Below are 20,210 nucleotides of genomic sequence, written 5' to 3' on the forward strand. Positions count from 1 at the left end.
TAATATTATTAATAATAATATAATAATATGTTACATCAAGGTCCCTCAACTCTTTAGTATTACTTTTCAAGCTTAAATTAACTCATTTGTATCTTGAGTTAGCGTTTTATACCATGTTATCACATAACACATAAGTCTAACACATAATTATCACATAATTATTGTTTTGATGTTTTTCGTTTATTCACCAATGGTTTGCGTCAACTCGTTTGCGTTTCGGTGTAATCCCGAAAGACTACACATGTAGTAATTGTCAAGCGTCATTTAAAGCCTTAGTTTAAATGTAATGAGTTGTGCGTTATAGATCCAGTGATCTTAAGTTTGAATTGACTGAGTTTGAGTTAACGGAGTTAACCTGAAATTGACGAGTGTCACATAAGAAGCCCTCAACTCCACAGCCCTCTTCTCCATCTCTTCCGCCCGCATCCTGGTCTCCTCTTCAAAAGCTTGAATCAAGTTACTTTAGGTGGTAACCTGAGTCTCTAAAGCAGTGTTAGCTTCGAGGGCTTTAGCCATGTCTGCTTCCTTATGCTGAGTCTCGTCCCGAGCAGCTTTGAGGACAACATTATACTTTTTGCACGCTTCCTCCCATTGGTCAGCGGCAGCAGCTTGCCTATCCTTTTCCGCCTGGAGGGTAATTCCAGCATCCTTCAACCTCCACTCAGCAGTGTTAGCTCTCAAGCGCTGGTCCTCCACGACTTTCTTGGCATCTTCGGTGGCCCGGGACATCTCCCCCCATTGATTGACACTCTCATAAATTTCCTCCCCGTTGGCTACAGTGTTAGCTAGGACAGTGTTGAAATCCAGACCGAGATCATAGCGGGAGCGACCACGCTGAAAGGACTGTTCCGTAGGAGTAACACTGTGGCTGACGAACGCAGCACAGATGTCTGGATCATTGAAACGGGACCCTTGCACGAGAGTCCAGCGAGGGATGTATAAATGGTCATCCTCCCCTGGATTCGTCCCTCCGTAATAATCTGCACTTGAGAATTGAGAGTGGGAAGCCTCTCCACCACCCGTTTGACGCGGTGGTGAGGAAAATGAAATATGGGGAGGAGACTGCAGAGGTGAAGGTGGAGATTGACGCGGTGCTTCCTGCGTCATTGGACCCTCAGTGTTCTTAACTGGTTCCTTCCCTTTTGAACCGGACGCTTCATCAGGTATGACGATTGTTTGTGGAGGAGATGGTGGCTTTTCTGTTGACACACCCTGTTGGGGCGCATCAGCAGTTTCTGCAAATCAAATAAACGACATATTAGGTAAAGGAAAAATATACAAAGCCTGATATTTTATAAGGATCGGTAACTTACGTGTGGAGGCCACCATCAGATCCCTCACACGGTCCGCAAGGCGGACCCTCTGATTTTTAGGGTCATGCGCCCGATGCTTCTTTTTGGTAGGTTCCTCTTCGGCATCCACGTGACTGGATCCCGCATCACCTGCCTTAGAGGACTGTTGTTTCCTCTTCCGCTCCAACTCTGCTAACGCACGCGTAACATATGAAATTTCAGATGCATCGTCAGAATGATATTCCTCGTGAGATGATGATTCGTCACTCGAAGACATAATTACAATCACCCCGTAGGGGGGTTCAGACGATACGTACCTATTTGGAAGATGACCTCTGAAACCACCAGCTCGGCGCGCACCTTGGTGGGGAAGAGGAAGTAATCCCAGGTCTTGTCCAAAATAGGCAGAGCCTTCGCATCGCGAATGCACTTATGTGGACACCCCGCGTCGTCTATTAGGGCATCAATCATTGACCCCTAACCTGAAAAGAATGAAAATCATAAGGAAGAAGATCAAAAATAAAAAATGAGGAAGACGGCAATTACTTACTTTCATCCACATTCTGGAAGAAAGGTTCCAGATCCGGGTATGGCCACCAGCGGCTCATACCTGCCCATACAAGGGCTTCCTCAGAAATGGCCCGCATCGGCATTGGTTTCTGCATTATAGTGCGGAACCATTCCTGACCCTCGAATGGAGCGACGGGTATGTCCGGAAGTTTTTCGTTCGCCGGACGTCGAACCATGGTGATGGGGATGACGTCTTCCCGCATCCAGAAGAACTTAGTTCTCCATTCTTAGACGTTGTGGGGCGGCTCGGTGCCAATGACCCTCTTGGAGACGGAGGCACGGTTGTACCATCCTCTACACCCGTGCATCTTGTAGAACATGGAGAATTTGTTGATTTTGAGCACGATGTTGTTCGCCCGACATACGAATTCGAAGTGACGAATCCGCATAAAGCCAAACGGATGCACCTTTGATAGGTGTATCCCATGGCCGGATAATATGTTCCCAAAGAACTTGGTTATCGGAAACCTTAGATTCCCGTGGGAGAAATAGTCGGCGTATACCGCCATCTTGCCGGATAGAGGTTTGTTGGCAGTAGATCCGGCGGCGGGAAACTCCGGTTCTCATTCCGGTGGAATCCCATATACCATAATAAGTTTCTCGTAGTCAGGACGTTTCCAACTGGCTTTTATGGTCTCTACGCTTGGGGAAGAAGACGTCTTCTTATCACCAGGCATTATTTTTAGAAGTAAAAGAGAAACACTGAGCAATCCTGTAAAACTTGAGTAGTTTAATCAAAGATTCGAGAGAAAAAATTAAGAAGATGGAAGAATGAAAGTGTGAAAGGAAAAAAGAAGGAATGGAACCGCCCTATTTATACTCATCTCAATTAATACGATGGGGGCTGACAGTGGAGAGAGAAATCGAAGAACCAATGGGGATACGCCACGTCACGTGGGAAAACAAAAAAAAAAAGCAAGAAAGGTGAACAGTCGAGTACAGTGACAGCCGGCATTGACGTCGCATTAACTGTTCGAAGCCTGCAAAACGTCCCATCATCCTTTTTTCATAGTTATCCACTCACTTATCCTCACCAACATAAAATATCTACACCAGACGCATGAAATTCAGAAAAAACCCCAAGAAATATCTCTAAGTCCAAAGTTTCACCCGCATAAAACTTCACGTGGAAGAAACAATGAACTGTGGGAACTTATAGAGGTATGGTACCAAAAAGACCCGAATACCCTTGAAGATCACCTGCGGGTAAGAGGGGACCCCCTCATACGTCACCCGCGGGACATATGAATCACCCGCATAACTCAAGATAGAGGAACACCAATAACAAGATCTAGAGACTATACGCGGGAGGATCCAGACGCCCTCAGGAGTCATCCGCAGGGTATTGTTCCCACCCGCAAGGATGACCAGAAGGACGTCATAAGGACAGCTGTAATTAACCAATTCCTTTCTAGAAGATTTACCAAAATCCTTTCTTGGAAAACACGAGACGTGACAGCCAATAGAAAAGACACCTGGCGAGTTTGTTACAACCATGCACATGGCCTATATGGCCCGTCCTATCATATGCGGACACGTGTACATGTAGTTACGAAAGCATCTTCTAGAAAGGGACAGCTGGGCCAATCACATTCCCACACCCTTCGGCTATAAATATCTTCACCATCTTCATGAGGTATTCATTCACACATCACTTCTACTCTCAATACTTTGTACTTTCTTCTCAATCAGAACAAGTACTTATTCTCACGCCGAAAAGTGGTTACGGGAAGACACCCCCCCCCCTCTTGTCCTTCACGTAACGAGCTCACGTTGATTGTTTTGCAGGTTATCGTCATTGGACTTGGGAGATTAGGATTGTATCGTTGTTTAGTAATTATTCAGCCCATACCCTGTGAACTCATTGGATGTAAGCTCTTAGAGGATTGTTTCTTCAACCTTTATTAATCAAGAATGTTGGGTTGTCATTGGTTGAAATAAAGTTAAGCACTTTGTGGTTTTCTGATGAAACCAAATTTAAAACTGGTAAAAAGAAAATCAAATTAACTAACTTTTAGTTAAATATCTTGAATTTTTAAAGGTGTTCTTCAAGATTTTCATATGTTATTGAACTACCGCCTGTAACAAATGTCTGCCACCCTAACCACTGTTTATCGCTAACTAAACACTAATACAAAGCATAAAAGGTAAAGCAAAATGTCGTTGTAGTATAGTGGTAAGTATTGTCACACGGGTTCTGCTGATGAACAAACGTAAGGTAGTAACTGTCATCAGAGATAGTTGTTTGCCGGTACAAGCTTCAGTAGTTTGGCAAGATCATAAGCTTTAAATTCTTTCCCATAACATAGGGCAAGGTCAAGCGGTGTTTTTCCATCCTGAACACACAAAAATAAAAACAATTACTTAATTCACAGAAATAATAATATTACAATAATAATTAATAAATAAATAAGAATAACAGTAATAGCACAGTGGGATAGATTGCTAACCTTATTTCTTCTTGTCTTGTCGGCTCCATTCACGAGCAGAACTTTAGCTATGTCTCGGTTTCTACTTTGCATAGCTACATGCAAGGGAGTCCATCCTTCCTGTTGGGTGTTGTGCACGTATTTAAAAAAACAAAATACTAAAATAAATTCAAAGTTTGACTAGAAACCGAGTTAGTAGTTACATTATCAGCAACGTTCACGTCAACTTTGGATTTAATCAGTAACTTCACAGTTTGCATCGCACTCACTTGAACTGCATAATGAAGTGGAGTAGCACCATCCTGTTATTGATGATATTCAGTAATTATTAAACACAAAAAAAAAGAGAATAATGATGTGAATATTGATGGAGACGGATCCCACCAGATCTTGAAGATGAGGTTTTGCGGCTTTTCTTAACAGATGACTAATGACAGCTTCCTTTTTACCTAACACGGCTTTGTGAAGAGCGGTTTGCCCATCCTGTTTAAAAAAGTCACTGCTTCAGTTATAAAGAGGGGAGCCCGGGGGGTCATTGACTGGTTGGTAACTTACTTTATCAACAGCATCAATATCATATCCATTTGCTAGAAGGTTGTCCATGAACTTTATCTGTCCTGCTAAGGCCAATGTATGCAAAGGGTTCCACTTTCCCTGAGTTAAAAAAAAATAGTTAATTAGAAAATCAAATTTGAAGCTTAAATAACAGTTAAATAGAAACTGAATTCTAACAATCTTTCATAAGTGAGAGCATATATGCATGTAATGATGTAAAACTACGGTTTTTTTCAGATTGTTGAAACATACAGTTGTTATTTTGTGAATATTAGGCACTTCATTCTGTTGCAAGATTGCTCTTTCTTCGGGTGCTAATAGTTGTTCAACCTCTGCAATTATAATATAAATGTTTCAATCAAGATATGTTAAAATTGTGAAATATCATTAGACTATATAACCAAGATATAGCAGTAATCAAGTTTCTTCAGCATTCCTCTAAAGTCACCCACACTTTTTTCTTAACTACAAAACCACACTTTCTTCATATTGTTCCATTGTTGTGAAATTTTTTATGCATGTTAAAACTTTTTATTTAAGTGACCTAAATGAAACGGATATGAAACTTGGTTATTATATAGTGTTACATTTAACCTGAAATAGGAGGTAATAGTGAAGAAAACATGTCACTAAATAATGACAAAGTTTCATAACTCTTCCATTCCGGTCTTTCCATCTAAACAATTATAAAAACTTTCACAATGGAACAATAATGAGTACGAGTGATTTTATTGTAACAATATAATAACTTTTGATTATTAATCTATGATGAGCAGCTGATTCAAGCAGATAATGGAACAAAACGTGTACATCATTAATTAGCATAACTTATGTGTCTGCTTATGGTTTTAATTTCAAGTTTTATTAGTTGATCTGTAAACCTGGCAATTTCAGAAGATCAGTATAAAAGGGCACCTTTTGTGACAGTTTATGCATCCAGATTTTCATCTAAAGTTTATTAAGAATTTATCTTTGGGTTATTTTGCTTCCGCTAAGCGCGAATTAATGATTTTATCCCTTAAAAGATGTTAAAAGATCCAAGTTTCTAATATTTTTCAGGACCAAATGGAATTAAAGGAAAACCTTTGATTAGGTCTTCTTCGATCTGGCTAGTGGACACCTTCTCCCTATTATTTGAAATCTTTGAAGCATCGGTATCTTCCTCCCAATCACTTTCAAAATCCAGATTATTTTCTAACCCGTCCTCCGCATCCTCCTCAGTTTCACTGTCACTATCACTACCACCATCAGGATCTTCCCAATCTTGTAGGCGGCTAGACGAAGAACTTCGGTATGGGTCAATTGCACAAACTTTTGTATGTGAGTTGGCACCGAATGCCAAAAACTTGCAAGTTTTTTGTCTTAAGATAGGATGCCTAGTCATTTGTACATAACTGATGCTGCTGCTGCAGTTACATGGTGATGAAGTTATAGTAACAAAAGAAGAACAATATGCCAATCGTGTTGAAGAAAGTGTTGTCGAGCATGATAGTAGCACCATTTTTGTGTAGATTTAACTGCAAGATTAGAAAAAAGCAAACTTAACTTTGCGTTAAAACAAAATGTTTATATAGGGTGTTAACTCGTTTAATCCATTAAAGGCTTGGGCCTCTTAAATTAGTTTTAGTTTATTTGTTAAAGACTATTTATATTTAATTAGTTGTGTATAAGATGGGCCTTAAGTATTCTGTCTAATAACAGGCCCAGCTTATGATTGTTGTAAATACGTTAAATGGTTTTAGGGTGAATGGCAGTTAAGAAAAAACGGCACTTGAACAAACAGTCGCGACGTTTTTCCTTGGCGCCTCTTCATCTCTATAAGCACCAATTATCAATATCATTTGTAAGACAATCAGTTTATCAATATATATATTGTTATTATTTATTCTCCTTCAATCACACTCATATATCATTGTTATTGCTGCTGTATTATTATTATTGTTTCTGTGCAAACACCAGAATGAAACCAATCTCAAAATACAATCAAAGGAAATCGACCCCTGGGATGCGATACTCTAACATAGGGCTAGAAAAACACGTCTTATCGTGTTTAACAGGTTAGATATGACGCCCTTAACACAAGTATCAAACACAAATACGACTCGTTTAACTACTTTATATTTCAACACAGTTTTAAGTTTCATGTACCAATAAGGAATATTGATGGAGCTTAGCCTACTAATTCCAATTATTTAAAAAAAAATCACAGTGTGCTTTTTTGATTAACAGGTTTAATCGTGTCTTAAACAAACAATAAAGACGATTACAAATATGCACAATTTCAGCTTTCTTTAACCAACAAGACTTAAGAAATGATTTGAATATGCACACTTTTAGATGATGAACTATCTATCATACATATCCCTAAATGAATAAGTAAATCAACGAAAATGATGCCCATGAACACAAAAGTTAAAAGGTGAATGGATGATGAGTGCATCTCTCTTGGGCATTTCATCGAACACCTGGTATGCATTGCTCGTTGGGATTTAAAACTAAAATAAAAAGCTCAATAAGAATATTATGCTAAAACTAACTTACGAATGTAATCTTTATACACAGTCTTACAGAAGTTGAACCCAGAAAAGTAAACAAGCCCATGAGTGTGATAACATACATACCTGTAGGCGCTAGAATTGGCTACCGTTTAATTAGGTAGTCGCAATGCTATAATGGGTTTAGCTATACCCAAAATTCTCTTGCAAAATCTTGTTCGATTCTCACCGGTGTCGTTTGGCCTAGTGAGCAGATTCCAAAAATGATAGGGGTGCGTGTAAAGGAGGAGTGGGTCAGGTCGATAAACATGTTAAGTTTGGTTCAGTGTTTTCATGCTCGGACCCGACAGTGAATCGGGCGTGTTATTGGTTTACTGGCCATACTAGTTGAATCGAATTCAAAAACCGGAATTTCATAATTGTGAAATGATAGCATAATAAGGGCATGTTTGGCTAAGATTTTTGTTTTTGCTTTTTGCTTTTTAGAGGGGTAAAATGTCTAAAATGTCCCTCTAAAAACACCAAATTAAAAGCAAAAACAATTTGCCTCTCCCAAAAGCAAAAAGGAAAAACAAAAAGCTTAGCCAAACATGCCCTAAATATATGTAGTTTTATTTTGTAACTAGTTATGATTCTAACATTGTTAAGAAGTCAGTTAACTTGTTATAAAATGATAAATGGGACATGATTCATACAATAGATAAAAGGATCCAATTACAATAAAGAGTCAGGTAAGTGGGCAACAAGTGCGCCGCCACCCCTTTTTGAATGGAAAAACCGATCCTACTGAAAACAAAGTTATCGTTCTTCGGCGTCGATGACTTACTGTGCACGACCCGCTGAACTCTTTTTAGAAACGCAACAGCATCAGGGGCAAGAGACCCAAAGATCATTTTACTCATAGTTAAATGATAGACTACATAGACTACTTTTTTTAATTTACTTAGGGGTGTTTGGGATTGCTTATTTTCATCAACTTATAACTTATAAACTTTTTGAGAAGTAATAAGGTTTTTGGGATTGCCTATATTTTAAGAGGAAAAGTTTCATAAGTTACACTTTTGTAACTTATTAACTTAATGAAAAATAATAAGGAAGTAAAATTAGGAATCCCGATCCCTAACACCCCTTTAGCTTAAAGTACAAGAAAAAACAATTTTGTAGCATGCACTTAGCTCTCATGTCGATGGCTCTCTCTTTATGTATGTGACCCTATAATCGTCAAACTTCTCTTAGATCGATTAATTATCTCAAGCGTTCATCATTCCATGGTTAATCAATTTTTGGGAGTACTTGTCTTACTAATATATGATTTACCAAATCTCATTTCACTAAGATGTCACTCTTTAAGACGATATTCACTACATAATACAAAAGCCGCTCAAGAATAAATTTAGGTTTGTTCAGTCCATTTAAGAATATTAAAAATTAAATTCTAGTTTTTAATATGTTCACTCCATATTAGAAACTGGTGATCAATTATCCATACATATAGACGAATTTTCATTACAAAGAGGACATATTTGAGATTAACATCCAGGCACGGATAAGTTTTGCTTCAAAGCTTTATACTTCCCAAACATATTTGTGACTAAAATTTAGTCTTAAGAAAAGTGTTAAAATAGAAAGACATGATCATCAGTCACTAATATACGTCGCATAATAATCATTCCTAAATTCTATCAATAACTAATACATCAATTTCCGATATTATATAATCATGACATTTTATCTCGTATTTAATCTTTTTACCTTGTATTTGATCTTCTATTGAGGTCTTGCAACTAACCAGTGATCGATTGCAGACCGTCGTGTCAGTTCTGATTTTTAAAATGTCTCATAAACACAGAAGACTTAGTCCTAATCTTATATCTAAACTTTGGAAAATCTAGAAACCGAATATCATATTCTCACAGGTGATTTTCATATGTCACTTCAATTTGAAATATTAAATATGATGAAATTAAGAGATACACAAGAGAAGAGTGTTGGGTCTTAGATTCTACATAACATGTCTATTTATCATTTACACATTCTTCTAATTTAATCATTAACTACCATTTATATACCAATTTATTTATTAACTTAAACCCTCTGTATGTTTTTTTTCTATAATTAGACGTTTTAACACTAATTAATAAATACATATCAATTTATTTTTTTAGTATCATTATTAACTAACTTTTAGTTAAATACTTAAATGCTCTTGAATTTTTAAAGTTGTTAAAAATTTTAATATGTTATTGAACTGTCATCAGAAACAAATGTCTTACCACCCTGGACCACCATTTATCTTGGTCAAAAGAATAAAACAAAGCATAAATAATAATACAATATGTCGTTGTAGTAAAGTGGTAAGTGTTTCCGCCAGTCACGCGAGTGACCCCTGTTCGATCCCTGGCAACGGCGTTATGAATTTTAGATTCTTTTTCCTGAACTTTTTGACAGACCAATTGTTTGTGTTTATGGGTGAAAGAACTCAGAATCCTTAATTATTATGTACGTGCTGGTTTTAATTATAATGACACATGTTTTTGCTGTATCTTCGGTAGTCTAAATTATTATAACTTCAAACAGTATAAGCACGTCCACACACTACAACATAAGCACGTCAAACACGGATGGTACTAGGTTTGAACCTGTAGAGTCTTTGATGCTATCATATTCAGCAATGAGCTTGACCTCCTAGAAGTAAAATGGTAAAAATATACTAAGTATACACTTATTATTTATACCGAATGGAGATGGTATAATGTACAGGTCAAGCGGGTTGAGTAATATGTAAAAAAGAATGGATAAATGAGTGGTTTTATGCATATTTGATTGAAGTAGAGTTTTATTATTATTTTGTAAATAGTTAATAAGTTAAATATGAAAATAGTCATTATAAACATAATCTTGTGTGTATTTGAAGAGATGATTACGTATGAGAAGAACACAACGTTATCTCTTCCTTGAACAACGAGGTATTATTGTTGATCCCTTTCCTAGGAAGAAGGGGAAAAATGAAATTGTTGATGGTCTATACCATGTTAGAAAAATGATTTGTACATGGTGATCTCTAAAGATTTTGGAAAAACAGTGAAGAACCACTTTTGGTACAAGACCAAAGAGTATACTGTATACATAAGGTGGAATTATAGATGTCCACCTCCCGTCTTTTTATATACTTTTTAAGTTTTTCTAAGAGTTGAACATAAGTTGTGTTAAACTGAAACAAGATCTAAAATTAACTTATTTACATGTGGGTTCTCAGGGTTTTCTTAACACCATATGTTTGTATTATGCTTGCATCAATCTATCTTGAACATAATAGATACTTGACAATCTGAACAAACATTTTTTTATGAAACCTTTTGTTATTAGACGTGGCTTGATAAATTCACGGTTGGAACATGCATCGTCCATCCATCATCTGTTGTTGTGTTTCCCATTGTTAAAGTTGACTGCGCTAAATAGTCTTCACACGGTTGGATCGCTATCTGAGTGCACATTGTCACATTGATCAATGTAACTGTGATTTTGTTGCAACAAACTTTTTCAGTTTGAGCTTACTAGATTTTCTTGGTTTAGGTGAGTGTCACATGTAATACTTTATTTTCATTTCATTCACAAGTTGTTATCTTTGTATAATCGTATTCTTTTGGTGTAATACATGATAATCATTCTTTTATAATCAGCATAGTCTGCATAGAAGGAATAACAATTCATAAGAAATAAGAATAATGATGCTTCATAATTGCATAATGTGTGTAACTTCAACCAATAATTATATTTTTTCTTTAAACTACATCTTTTTCAATTAACATTTATTTTAAAACTAAGCAGCCACTACACTCCACATAAACTTCAAATTAAATAAGTAACTAACTTAAAAAGTATTAGAAGTACGTCAAGTAACTTTCACATTTATTGAGATAAATAAGTTTCTTACAATCAGTAAGTAAAATAAAACTAGAAATAAATGGTTTCTTCTTTCACATGGATAGCCTGTAAACGAACCGAATGTTCGGTGAATTGTTCGTGAATTTTCGGCGGGAAGTTCGTTTATGTTCGTTTATTTTATAAACGAACGAACATGAACAAAAAGTGTGTGTTCGTTTAATTAAACGAACAAACATGAACACATGTCTCATTCGTTCATTTATGTTCATGAACGTTCGTTTATGTTCGTTTATGTCTGTTTATTTATTTTTGCTTATGTATTAATAAAAAATTATTAAATATTATTTGGATGAGTCATTAACTTAAAGTCTTATATTTGTTAATTTGTGTTCATTTAAGTGTTTTCATTTATATTCGTTTATGTTTTTTTTGTTCATATATGTTCATTTATCTTTGTTCGGTTATATTCGTTTGTATTTTAAACAAATGAGCATAAACGAACACAAATGTTCATTTTTTAAATAAACAAACATGAACATAAATATTTGTTCGATTAAGTGTTCGTGTTCGTTTAAAGTTAAATGAACGAACACGAACATGCCCTTGTTCGTGTTCGTTCAATTCGTTTACATGCTTTCATTATTCACATTGATAAATACATCGGTCTTAATATCTAGACTTTGCTGATTTTATTTGTGTTCGTTTATGTTCGTGAACCGTTCATGAACACATTAATTTCCTTAATGAACGAACACGAACATAAAATCTCGTTCGGTAAGTGTTCGTGAATCGTTCGTGAACACATTATTTCCTTAACAAACGAACACGAACAAGGCCATGTTCGTGTTCGTTCGGTTCATTTACAGCCCTACACATGGACAATAAATTCTTAACGAAACATTTCATAAAAATATTAGGTTTGGATTACATGTCATATTCTACATGGCATAACTTTTTTTAACTGTGTACTTTTTATAAACAAAGCGAAATAACATCAATCAAACACCCTCCACCACCTTGAGAGGCATTACAAAATCCACACAACTACAAGAAAATAAAATTACACGAATTCGACCATTTGGTCTTTTTGTTTTCGATCTATGTTTAACCAAAGAAAGCCCAAAGGCTTGATATCACCTATAATCTCTACAATCTTTACTTCTTTACCTCCAAACTTTTTTTCATATCTAGCCTTTCAAATTCTACTTGACATATTTGATTCGCTTAATAAAAGGTCATTCGAGTTGCACTATAATTAAATACATCAATTAACCAACTTTTTTTACAACATAAATATAAAGTTTAACACATTGATAATTGTCAACAAGTGAGTTAAGTGTCACAGAGTTATTCTTCTGACTCTCGTGCAGCCTTAGAACTTCGTCTAAGTAAGCCTGTGTGGTTTGTTTGAACGAGTTTTTGGGCAGCGGAAGTCTTGAAGAGTAGTGTTGATTTCTTGAAGTGACTTGATTGCAAGTATTCAAGACAAGAGTTTTTATATTGCTGGAAGTTAAGCTTACAATGCTTAATTGTTTACAAGAGTTGGGTGATCTCAAATGAGACCCCATGTCACCTATTTATACTAATACAACAAGATCTAGAGAGTTCTATTCTTGATTACTCCATACAAAATATCTAGGTAGGATTTCTAGAGATTTCCTGCATCTTGAAGCTTCTTCATAGGCCTAGAAGGGTCTTGGTTTCTTCTGGGTTGAGGTAGCACGTACTAGGCTGTTCCGGAGGGTACCAGGCTGTTTCATACGCATCTGGGTTGTTCTGGAGAGTTCCGGAGTGCACCGGGCTATTTCGGAGAGTTTCGGAGCGCACTGGGCTGTTCATGATAGTTCCGGAGAGGGCCGGGCAGTTCCAGGATGTTCTGGATCGTTCTTGAGTCTTCCGGGCTGCTCTAGTTTGTTACGGATTGTTTCGGGCAGCCTTTGGTGCTTCTTTATTCCGGAATGATCCGGATGATGCGAAAAATATTGGGTAATTTGGTGGTGTGTGACATCCTCCCCCACCTGATTTCACAACGCCCTCGTTGCGAGTCTTTGGCCTTCTTATGAGTCGTAGTGCAGAGATGGTCTTCCTTTGCCGAGTTTCCGCCTCCATTGGTGCGGTGTAAACTTGTTTTCCCTTCGTAAGGTAAAGGGCATTTAAGCTTGTTGCTACGACAACGTTTGATCTGTGGAAGAACTCCATTCTGAGTACAATGTCGTAGTCATCGAGTGGAGCCACTGAGAAATCAAGTCTTCCTGCCACGGTTTCCTACGGCCATCTTCAAGACGTTAACTTCGCCTTGTAAAGTCTTGTAGAAATCGTGGCAAACAGCGAGCTCTTTTTCAATATTCTCCACGTTTGTTTTGAGTTGACCCAGCTCGTGCATAATCATTTCTTTCATATCGTTTCGCATGACTGCGAGGGCAGCTCTGAAGTTTTCTTCTAATTCAACCACGTCACTACTCAATGGTTCAACTTTCTGTAGTGATTCGTTGGTGTGCGCCTTGAATATGTCGAATTCTGCTTGGAGTGCGTCGACATGGGTTTTGTATTCCACCAGTGACGTCTCCACCTCTTCGACGCGATTCTCTATGCCTAATATGAGTTCTCTTGCAGACTTCTTTCCTTTCTTCGTCTCATCTCCAACGGTGTAGAGAGTGCCTTCGGGTTTTGATTCGGATGCCATCCCGACGAATCGACGTGATCTGATACCAACTGTCACGGAGTTATTCTTCTGACTCTCGTGCGTCCTTAGAACTTCGTCTAAGTAAGCCTGTGTGGTTTATTTGAACGAGTTTTTGGGCAGCGGAAGTCTTGAAGAGTAGTGTTGGTTTCTTGAAGTGACTTGATTGCAAGTATTCAAGACAAGAGTTTTTATATTGCTGGAAGTTAAGCTTACAATGCTTAATTGTTTACAAGAGTTGGGTGATCTCAAATGAGACCCCATGTCGCCTATTTATACTAATACAACAAGATCTAGAGAGTTCTATTCTAGATTACTCCATACAAAATATCTAGGTAGGATTTCTAGAGATTTCCTGCATCTTGAAGCTTCTTCATAGGCTTAGAAGGATCTTGGTTCTTTCGGGTTGATTTAGCACGTACTAGGCTGTTCCGGAGGGTATTGGGTTGTTCCATACGCATCCGGGTTGTTCTGGAGAGTTTCGAAGTGCACCGGGCTGTTTCGAAGAGTTCCGCAGCGCACCGGGCTGTTCCGGATAGTTCCGGAGAGGGCCGGGCAGTTTCAGGATGTTCCTTCTTGAGTCTTCCGGGCTGCTCTAGTTTGTTCTGGATTATTCCGGGCAGCCCTTGGTGCTTCTTTAGGGTTCCGGAATGATCCGGATAACGCGAAAATTATTGGGTAATTTGGTGGTGCGTGACATAAGGGCTAATTAACTTTTGTAGGTAGGATACACGAGCGATTAATATAAACATCTTCTTTAAAAATCTAATTATTTAAAACTATTAAGATTTGCAATCCAAATTGCAAGAAATTATTAGTTTTAAGTACTGCTAGATTCAGAAAGAAATGATGTGAAATTCTATTCGGGTATAAGAAGTGTCAATATGTTGATCAGATTGTACTTGTATTAAAAGTCTTAGGCTATGTACAGTGGAGGGGCTACAAATTGGGGTGAATTGCGACACGTGGCGCCCAGTCAACAAGGGTGAGAATTTGTTTTTGGGGTGTAATGGTGTAGGGGCTACAAACTGGGCCCAATTATCTTTTTATTATTTTCTTTTTATAATTAAAACAAATAAAACATAGAAAATTAAATAATAAAATAAAAATGTATTAAAATTAAAAAAAAATACAAAAAAATACATAACTAAAAAAAATACATAACTAAAAAAAAGCATAACTAAAAAAAAGATACATAACTAAAAAAACATAACTTAAAAAAATACTAATATCCATAATATTCGCGCATTTTTTCAACTCGTCGTCGTTGCAACAATGCGGCCTATTCGTGTGACCCGGCCGCTTTGAGGGATTCGTATTCTTTACTCATTTCCCGCAATTCCATCATAGCGGCAATCTTTTCGTGTTGTTTGTTGGTTTCTCTCATGGTATCGTTGAGTTCATCGGCAAACTTTTCGTGTTTTTTGATGACTTCAGTCATGGTAGCGGTGAGTTCCACGGGATTCGGTTGGTTCGGGTTGTTTGGAGGACTCATTTTGCTAGATTTTTTGAAGAATTTAAGTATGAATTGTGTTTGAAATGGATATGAAATGGAGAAGAAGGCGTATGTTATATATATATATATTGTTTTAATTAACTTTTTTTTTATATTTTTGACCGTTATTAAACGGTATTATTTAATAAAATAATAATATTCTTCACCCTCTCCGGTGACAAAAGGCTCTCGCCCCCGCCCCAATTCGCCCTAAAATCGCCCGGGGACGGGGCTCCCCCCAAAATCGCCCCCGTCTCACCATTTTATCGTCCCGTTACACATTGCCTTATAGATCTCCTTAACTGTTTGCAGAATCCAGATGTACCACATGTTTTGTTAGATTATTTATATAACTCTTACATTGTATTAGTAAAAACTATGACAAAAAGATAACACACACAATATCACCTAAAACTAAATTTACACAATCTATATTAATATACTTAATTATTATGATAATTATGTTCTCTCTCTGCTATCTTCCCGTCTCTAAACACCCATCCGCGACTAATAATATTTGCCACTCTCTTGAGTTTTTTCTGTCTATACCTCTCTTCTCTCTCTTCCACCTAAGCATAATATGTGCACGAAATATGGTCCACCATACTAACCATCCGACTAAAACCAACCATTTTCGTGTTCTAACGATTTTAAAAACCGCAACTTTAACATTTCAGTTAACTTGCTCACCAATTAAATCCAACCCGACCACAAGAAACGACAAACCTTGAAACAACAAAAAATAAAAATGAATCCCATGAGCTGATAAAAGACTTCTAGCAGCAGCAGTTAGCAACAACAATGCAAGTACCACTTCCTTTCTATAAATCCTATTCTTCTTCTTTTCAACAACAATTTGTGTCTCCTGTTCCTTAAGCTTCCCCATCATTTCAAGTCCCGAATCCGATAACCGTCTCTGAATCCTCTCATCATTCAAACCCTTCGATTCGCGTTCACAAAACGCCAACAAATCTGACTCAGACGACCTCCCGGTTTTCTTGGTAACAACCCATTCGTATGCACTTCCGAGCTGAAACAGGCCCGATATCATTGCATTGAATTTGGTTACCGACATTGTGTTTTCGAATAATAAGTATGGCATCAAGAATGGGAATGATTTGGGTGATGGGAGGATGTTTAATATTGACATGGTGACGGGTACGTAACATATTACCCAAATTGGTAATTCGGCTTCGGGTATGAACATTGTTAAGGGTAAGATCACGCAGAAGAGAGTGAACGAGTAAAACGGTAGAATCATTTTTCGCAAAAGGAAGAATAAAAAGATCAAGTTTGCTTTTTTCCATTTTGATATCTGCAAAAAGAAAAGAAAATGGGTCAAAAGTCTAACACAATGTATTATTTTGGGTACAACAGTAACACAAAATTCGTGAATTTGGATTAGTCTAAACAAGATCGGGTCAGTTTTCGTTAATGTAACTGTTATATATACACTGGTACTTTTGTTGTAAATTTATTATATTAGAGTATAAATATGCAAAAATAATAATATTGATAATAATCATAGTAGTAATAAAGTAATAATCATAATTAAAGAAAATAATATTTTGAGCTAAATGGGTCGTGTTTATGTCAACCCGTCAAAACCCATGTCACATTTAGGTTCATGTGTCTGACACGATTTTTTATATCGGGTCAGGTTCAACCGCCAACCAATGAACACCCGTTTAACACCTCTAAACGAACCTTGGAAGAAAGGATAGCAGGAAGGCAGAGACGAAAAAGTTGCATAGGGCCAGAATGCCACCGATGTTGTTGTTTCTTATAAGCTTCATAAGACTCGGGTAACTCACAAAGAACTCTAACATCATTAAGGTAAATGAACTTCCAACCGTTCAAATGGGCTCTAACCGCAATATCCATATCTTCAACCGTTGTTCTTTCAAGCCAACCGCCCGATTCTTCCAAAGCTTTGATCCTCCAAACACCAGCCGTGCCATTGAACCCAAAGAAGTTGAGAAAGTGACCGTTCACTTGTTGCTCAACTTCAAAATGGAAGCACAAGTTTATGTTTTGTAGCCGTGTCAGTAAGTTTTCATCTTTGTTCACAAATGACCATCGAGCTTGAACAAGACCCAAGTCGGGTTTCCCCTGAAATCACGCAAATGTAACACATTTTTAGAATTAAATATTTTTAATATATAACAACATAACCCTATGGGTGTGCATGTGTCCGTTTTAGGGGCTTAAATCGAACCAAAACTTAAAATTTGTTTTTTTTTTAAATTGTTTGGGCCTAATTCGGTTTACGGGCTTTTGAAAACTATAGAAAATGGGCCACATTAGTAAATTTGGGCCTGAAACATTGTGCGTAAATTTTTTGATAATTTCTTATAAATTACTTAAAGTCAATTTTTTGGTTATGAGTCAGATTGATTTTTGATTATTGAAACACTGATACTGAACCAAAACTGAATATTCAATTTTCCGTTGTTTGAAAACGGCCCTAAAATCAGTTTTTGGGTTCTAAATACCAAAAAAATGGCCCTAGATAATAAAGTTGGGCCTAAAAACTTTAGGTCTGAAAATTTCTTATTAGTTAATAGTTAATTGATTAGTACACATATAAAACCTAAGTTTTTTGGCTACACCTTTTATTAAATTCTTATAAATTGCTTAAAATCGGTTCTTTTTGTCGGTTACGGTTCGAGTTTTTCGGTTTTTGGCTATAGAAAAACCAAAACCGAACGACAAAACCGGTTTTTTGATAAACATAAACCAAACAGTCGATTATTTTTCGGGTTCGGTTATTTTGATTTTGTTCACAGCCCCCTTAGTGCGCAATGCTACAAAGAGGCTGTTTACTCACAAAATTTTATTCAACTAAACTCCCAAATGATCTGATTAAAATTAACAATTAAATAAAAGAAACATAAAGATGAAAAAAAGTTACTAAATATAGCAAGTGTGCATTACCCATGATCAATTATTAGGTTTGTTACCTTGAAGTGAGGAACTGTCAGCAACAGGAAATCAGGATTTGGCTGAAAATCAGCATCCAAAATAGCAACAAATTCATAGTTTTTAACATAATCACAGCACATTGCTGAATGCAGATTGCCAGCTTTATATCCTGTTCTAACAAATCTATGTCTGTAGATTATATTCACCCCTTTTTCCTTCCATAAATTCACTTCATTTCTTATCAAAATCTGTATAACTTCATCACTTGAATCATCCAAAACTTGAATCAAGATCCTATCTTTTGGCCAATCCAATTGGCACACAGCTGCAATTGATTGTTGATACACCTAATTACACAAAACCCACAATAATACTCAACAAAAAGATTCATAAAAAACATTAATTTTGTTGTTGACTGTTAGATTTGACCATTTGGTACTTCGTCACCTAAGGGTGCAAACGAGCCAAACTGACCGTGAGCTACTCAAGATGGGCTCGCTAAAAGCTTGACCCTAACAATAAGCTTGTTTAACAGACGAGCCATTTAGCCCGAGCCCGATTTTCACTTGTCGAGCTCGAGCCGGCTCACAATCCTATATTTATATAACTTTTATTTAATATATTAAATATATATATTTTAATAATAATTAATAATTATTATTATATGTAACATTATGATAATAATAAGTAAAAATATATAATGTTATAAAAGTAACAATTAAAATATATGCAAATAAATAAGTATACATATAAGTAAAATAATTAATAAATGACGAGTCGAGCCTGAGCCATTCTCTAGCTTGAAAAATGATTCACGAGCGTAGACGAACCGTACCTCTCTTTCATTGCACATGGGAATCTGAACAAGAACCATGGGGAAAGTTGAAGCCTTTTCAACATCACAAAACCCATCATCATCAATCAGTGGCTTTATTTTCTTGAACTTGATCCAAAAAAACCCAATCCCAAGTATGAATCTATCAACCGACTGGATCAAGAACAGCAAGACACAAAACTGGGACAACATAGTGATGAATGGAGCAATATATTCACCTCTGAATCCAATCCAACTCATGTAACACGAGTGCACAAGTCCCATAGCCTCATTAGGAATATAATTCAAGTCCCAGTTTTGAAAATAAGCAAACAACTCAACACCCAAAATAATAACAGAAATGGCAAGAAATGATTTTACAAATTTGTACATGATCTTTTCTTTGTATTTGACTTCATCTTTGGTTGAATCTGATGAAGCAATGCGGTTTTTAACAGAAAGATATGTTTTTGAAACACCCATTGTTACCCATGGAAAGAAGGATAGGATTCTTTGAGCTTTGAGCAACAGAAGCCATGAGTATTGTTTGGTGCTTGCTGTTCTTTGTTTTTCAGAATCATCAACTTGTAGTAAAGAGAAGTTGGTTGATTTGTCAAGTGTGACTACTACAGAGGTTGGTGGCATGTTCTTGGAGGTGGGGTTTGCAAGAAATTAGTGATGATATTTATGTGAATTGAAGGGCCATGGGAGTTAAGGGTTGTGAAGGGTGAAATGTGTAGAAGGATAATGAAGACTGAAATGATGGAGAAGTTTACTAGTCAAACTATGTATATGTTAAGAGAAAGAGAGAAAGAGATTTGTGCAAAATAGAAGGCTCAGAGAGAGGGGTTTGAGGTATGCAAGTTTAAATGTGGAAACCGGAAGGGACTTATATTATTATCATTATTATATTTTTTTAATCTATTAAGAATGGAGTGACGAAGGTATTAACCTTCTTATATAAGTCATAAAGATATGACTTATAACTTATTCACTTACCACCAACGGTGTCAGGGCGTTGTGGACTAATTTGGCGTCACCAGCGAAATGATGATGTCGTCCCTTAGTAG

General features: G+C 36.7%; 2 protein-coding genes across 3 annotated transcripts; both read right to left on the bottom strand.

Moving 5' to 3' along the window:
* Positions 1 to 3,850: 3,850 nt before the first annotated feature.
* On the bottom strand, positions 3,851 to 7,515 carry LOC143538110 (ankyrin repeat domain-containing protein EMB506, chloroplastic-like). The gene is made up of 8 exons (XM_077031734.1): positions 7,468 to 7,515; positions 5,930 to 6,363; positions 5,099 to 5,178; positions 4,847 to 4,945; positions 4,676 to 4,774; positions 4,495 to 4,593; positions 4,313 to 4,411; positions 3,851 to 4,198 (listed from the first exon to the last, which is right to left on the bottom strand). The coding sequence occupies exons 2-8, from the start codon at positions 6,345 to 6,347 to the stop codon at positions 4,094 to 4,096; spliced, it is 999 nt and encodes a 332-aa protein (XP_076887849.1). The 5' UTR covers positions 6,348 to 6,363; positions 7,468 to 7,515; the 3' UTR covers positions 3,851 to 4,093.
* Positions 7,516 to 15,805: 8,290 nt separating this feature from the next.
* On the bottom strand, positions 15,806 to 19,815 carry LOC143538114 (xyloglucan glycosyltransferase 4-like). Of its 2 annotated transcripts, XR_013136194.1 has the most exons (5): positions 19,162 to 19,815; positions 18,365 to 18,673; positions 17,109 to 17,513; positions 15,990 to 16,716; positions 15,806 to 15,928 (listed from the first exon to the last, which is right to left on the bottom strand). XR_013136194.1 is itself a non-coding variant. In XM_077031736.1 (4 exons), the coding sequence occupies exons 1-4, from the start codon at positions 19,783 to 19,785 to the stop codon at positions 16,075 to 16,077; spliced, it is 1,980 nt and encodes a 659-aa protein (XP_076887851.1). In that variant the 5' UTR covers positions 19,786 to 19,815; the 3' UTR covers positions 15,959 to 16,074. The 2 variants fall into 2 exon arrangements, 1 of the variants encoding a protein (XP_076887851.1); XM_077031736.1 differs by lacking the exon at positions 15,806 to 15,928 and having other exon boundaries at positions 15,959 to 16,716.
* Between the last annotated feature and the right edge of the window lie 395 nt (positions 19,816 to 20,210).

This window comes from Bidens hawaiensis, unplaced genomic scaffold (assembly GCF_021521415.1).
Source record: "Bidens hawaiensis isolate Kalapana, Puna unplaced genomic scaffold, B.hawaiensis_p1.1 tig00011471_1, whole genome shotgun sequence".
Lineage (NCBI taxonomy): Eukaryota > Viridiplantae > Streptophyta > Magnoliopsida > Asterales > Asteraceae > Bidens > Bidens hawaiensis.

Bases quoted from the DNA above. Each gene is read 5' to 3' on its own strand.
- LOC143538110 (XM_077031734.1), bottom strand. From the start codon at position 6,347: ATGGTGCTACTATCATGCTCGACAACACTTTCTTCAACACGATTGGCA. The intron at 4,775-4,846 runs GTAAGTTACCAA...TTTTTTAAACAG, and splicing joins ATATTGATGCTGTTGATAAA to GATGGGCAAACCGCTCTTCA. The intron at 4,412-4,494 runs GTAACTACTAAC...AACACCCAACAG, and splicing joins ACGTGAACGTTGCTGATAAT to GAAGGATGGACTCCCTTGCA.
- LOC143538114 (XM_077031736.1), bottom strand. From the start codon at position 19,785: ATGCCACCAACCTCTGTAGTAGTCACACTTGACAAATCAACCAACTTC. The intron at 17,514-18,364 runs GTAACAAACCTA...GCGTGATTTCAG, and splicing joins TGACAGTTCCTCACTTCAAG to GGGAAACCCGACTTGGGTCT. The intron at 16,717-17,108 runs GTTCGTTTAGAG...TTCTTTTTGCAG, and splicing joins CTGCTATCCTTTCTTCCAAG to ATATCAAAATGGAAAAAAGC.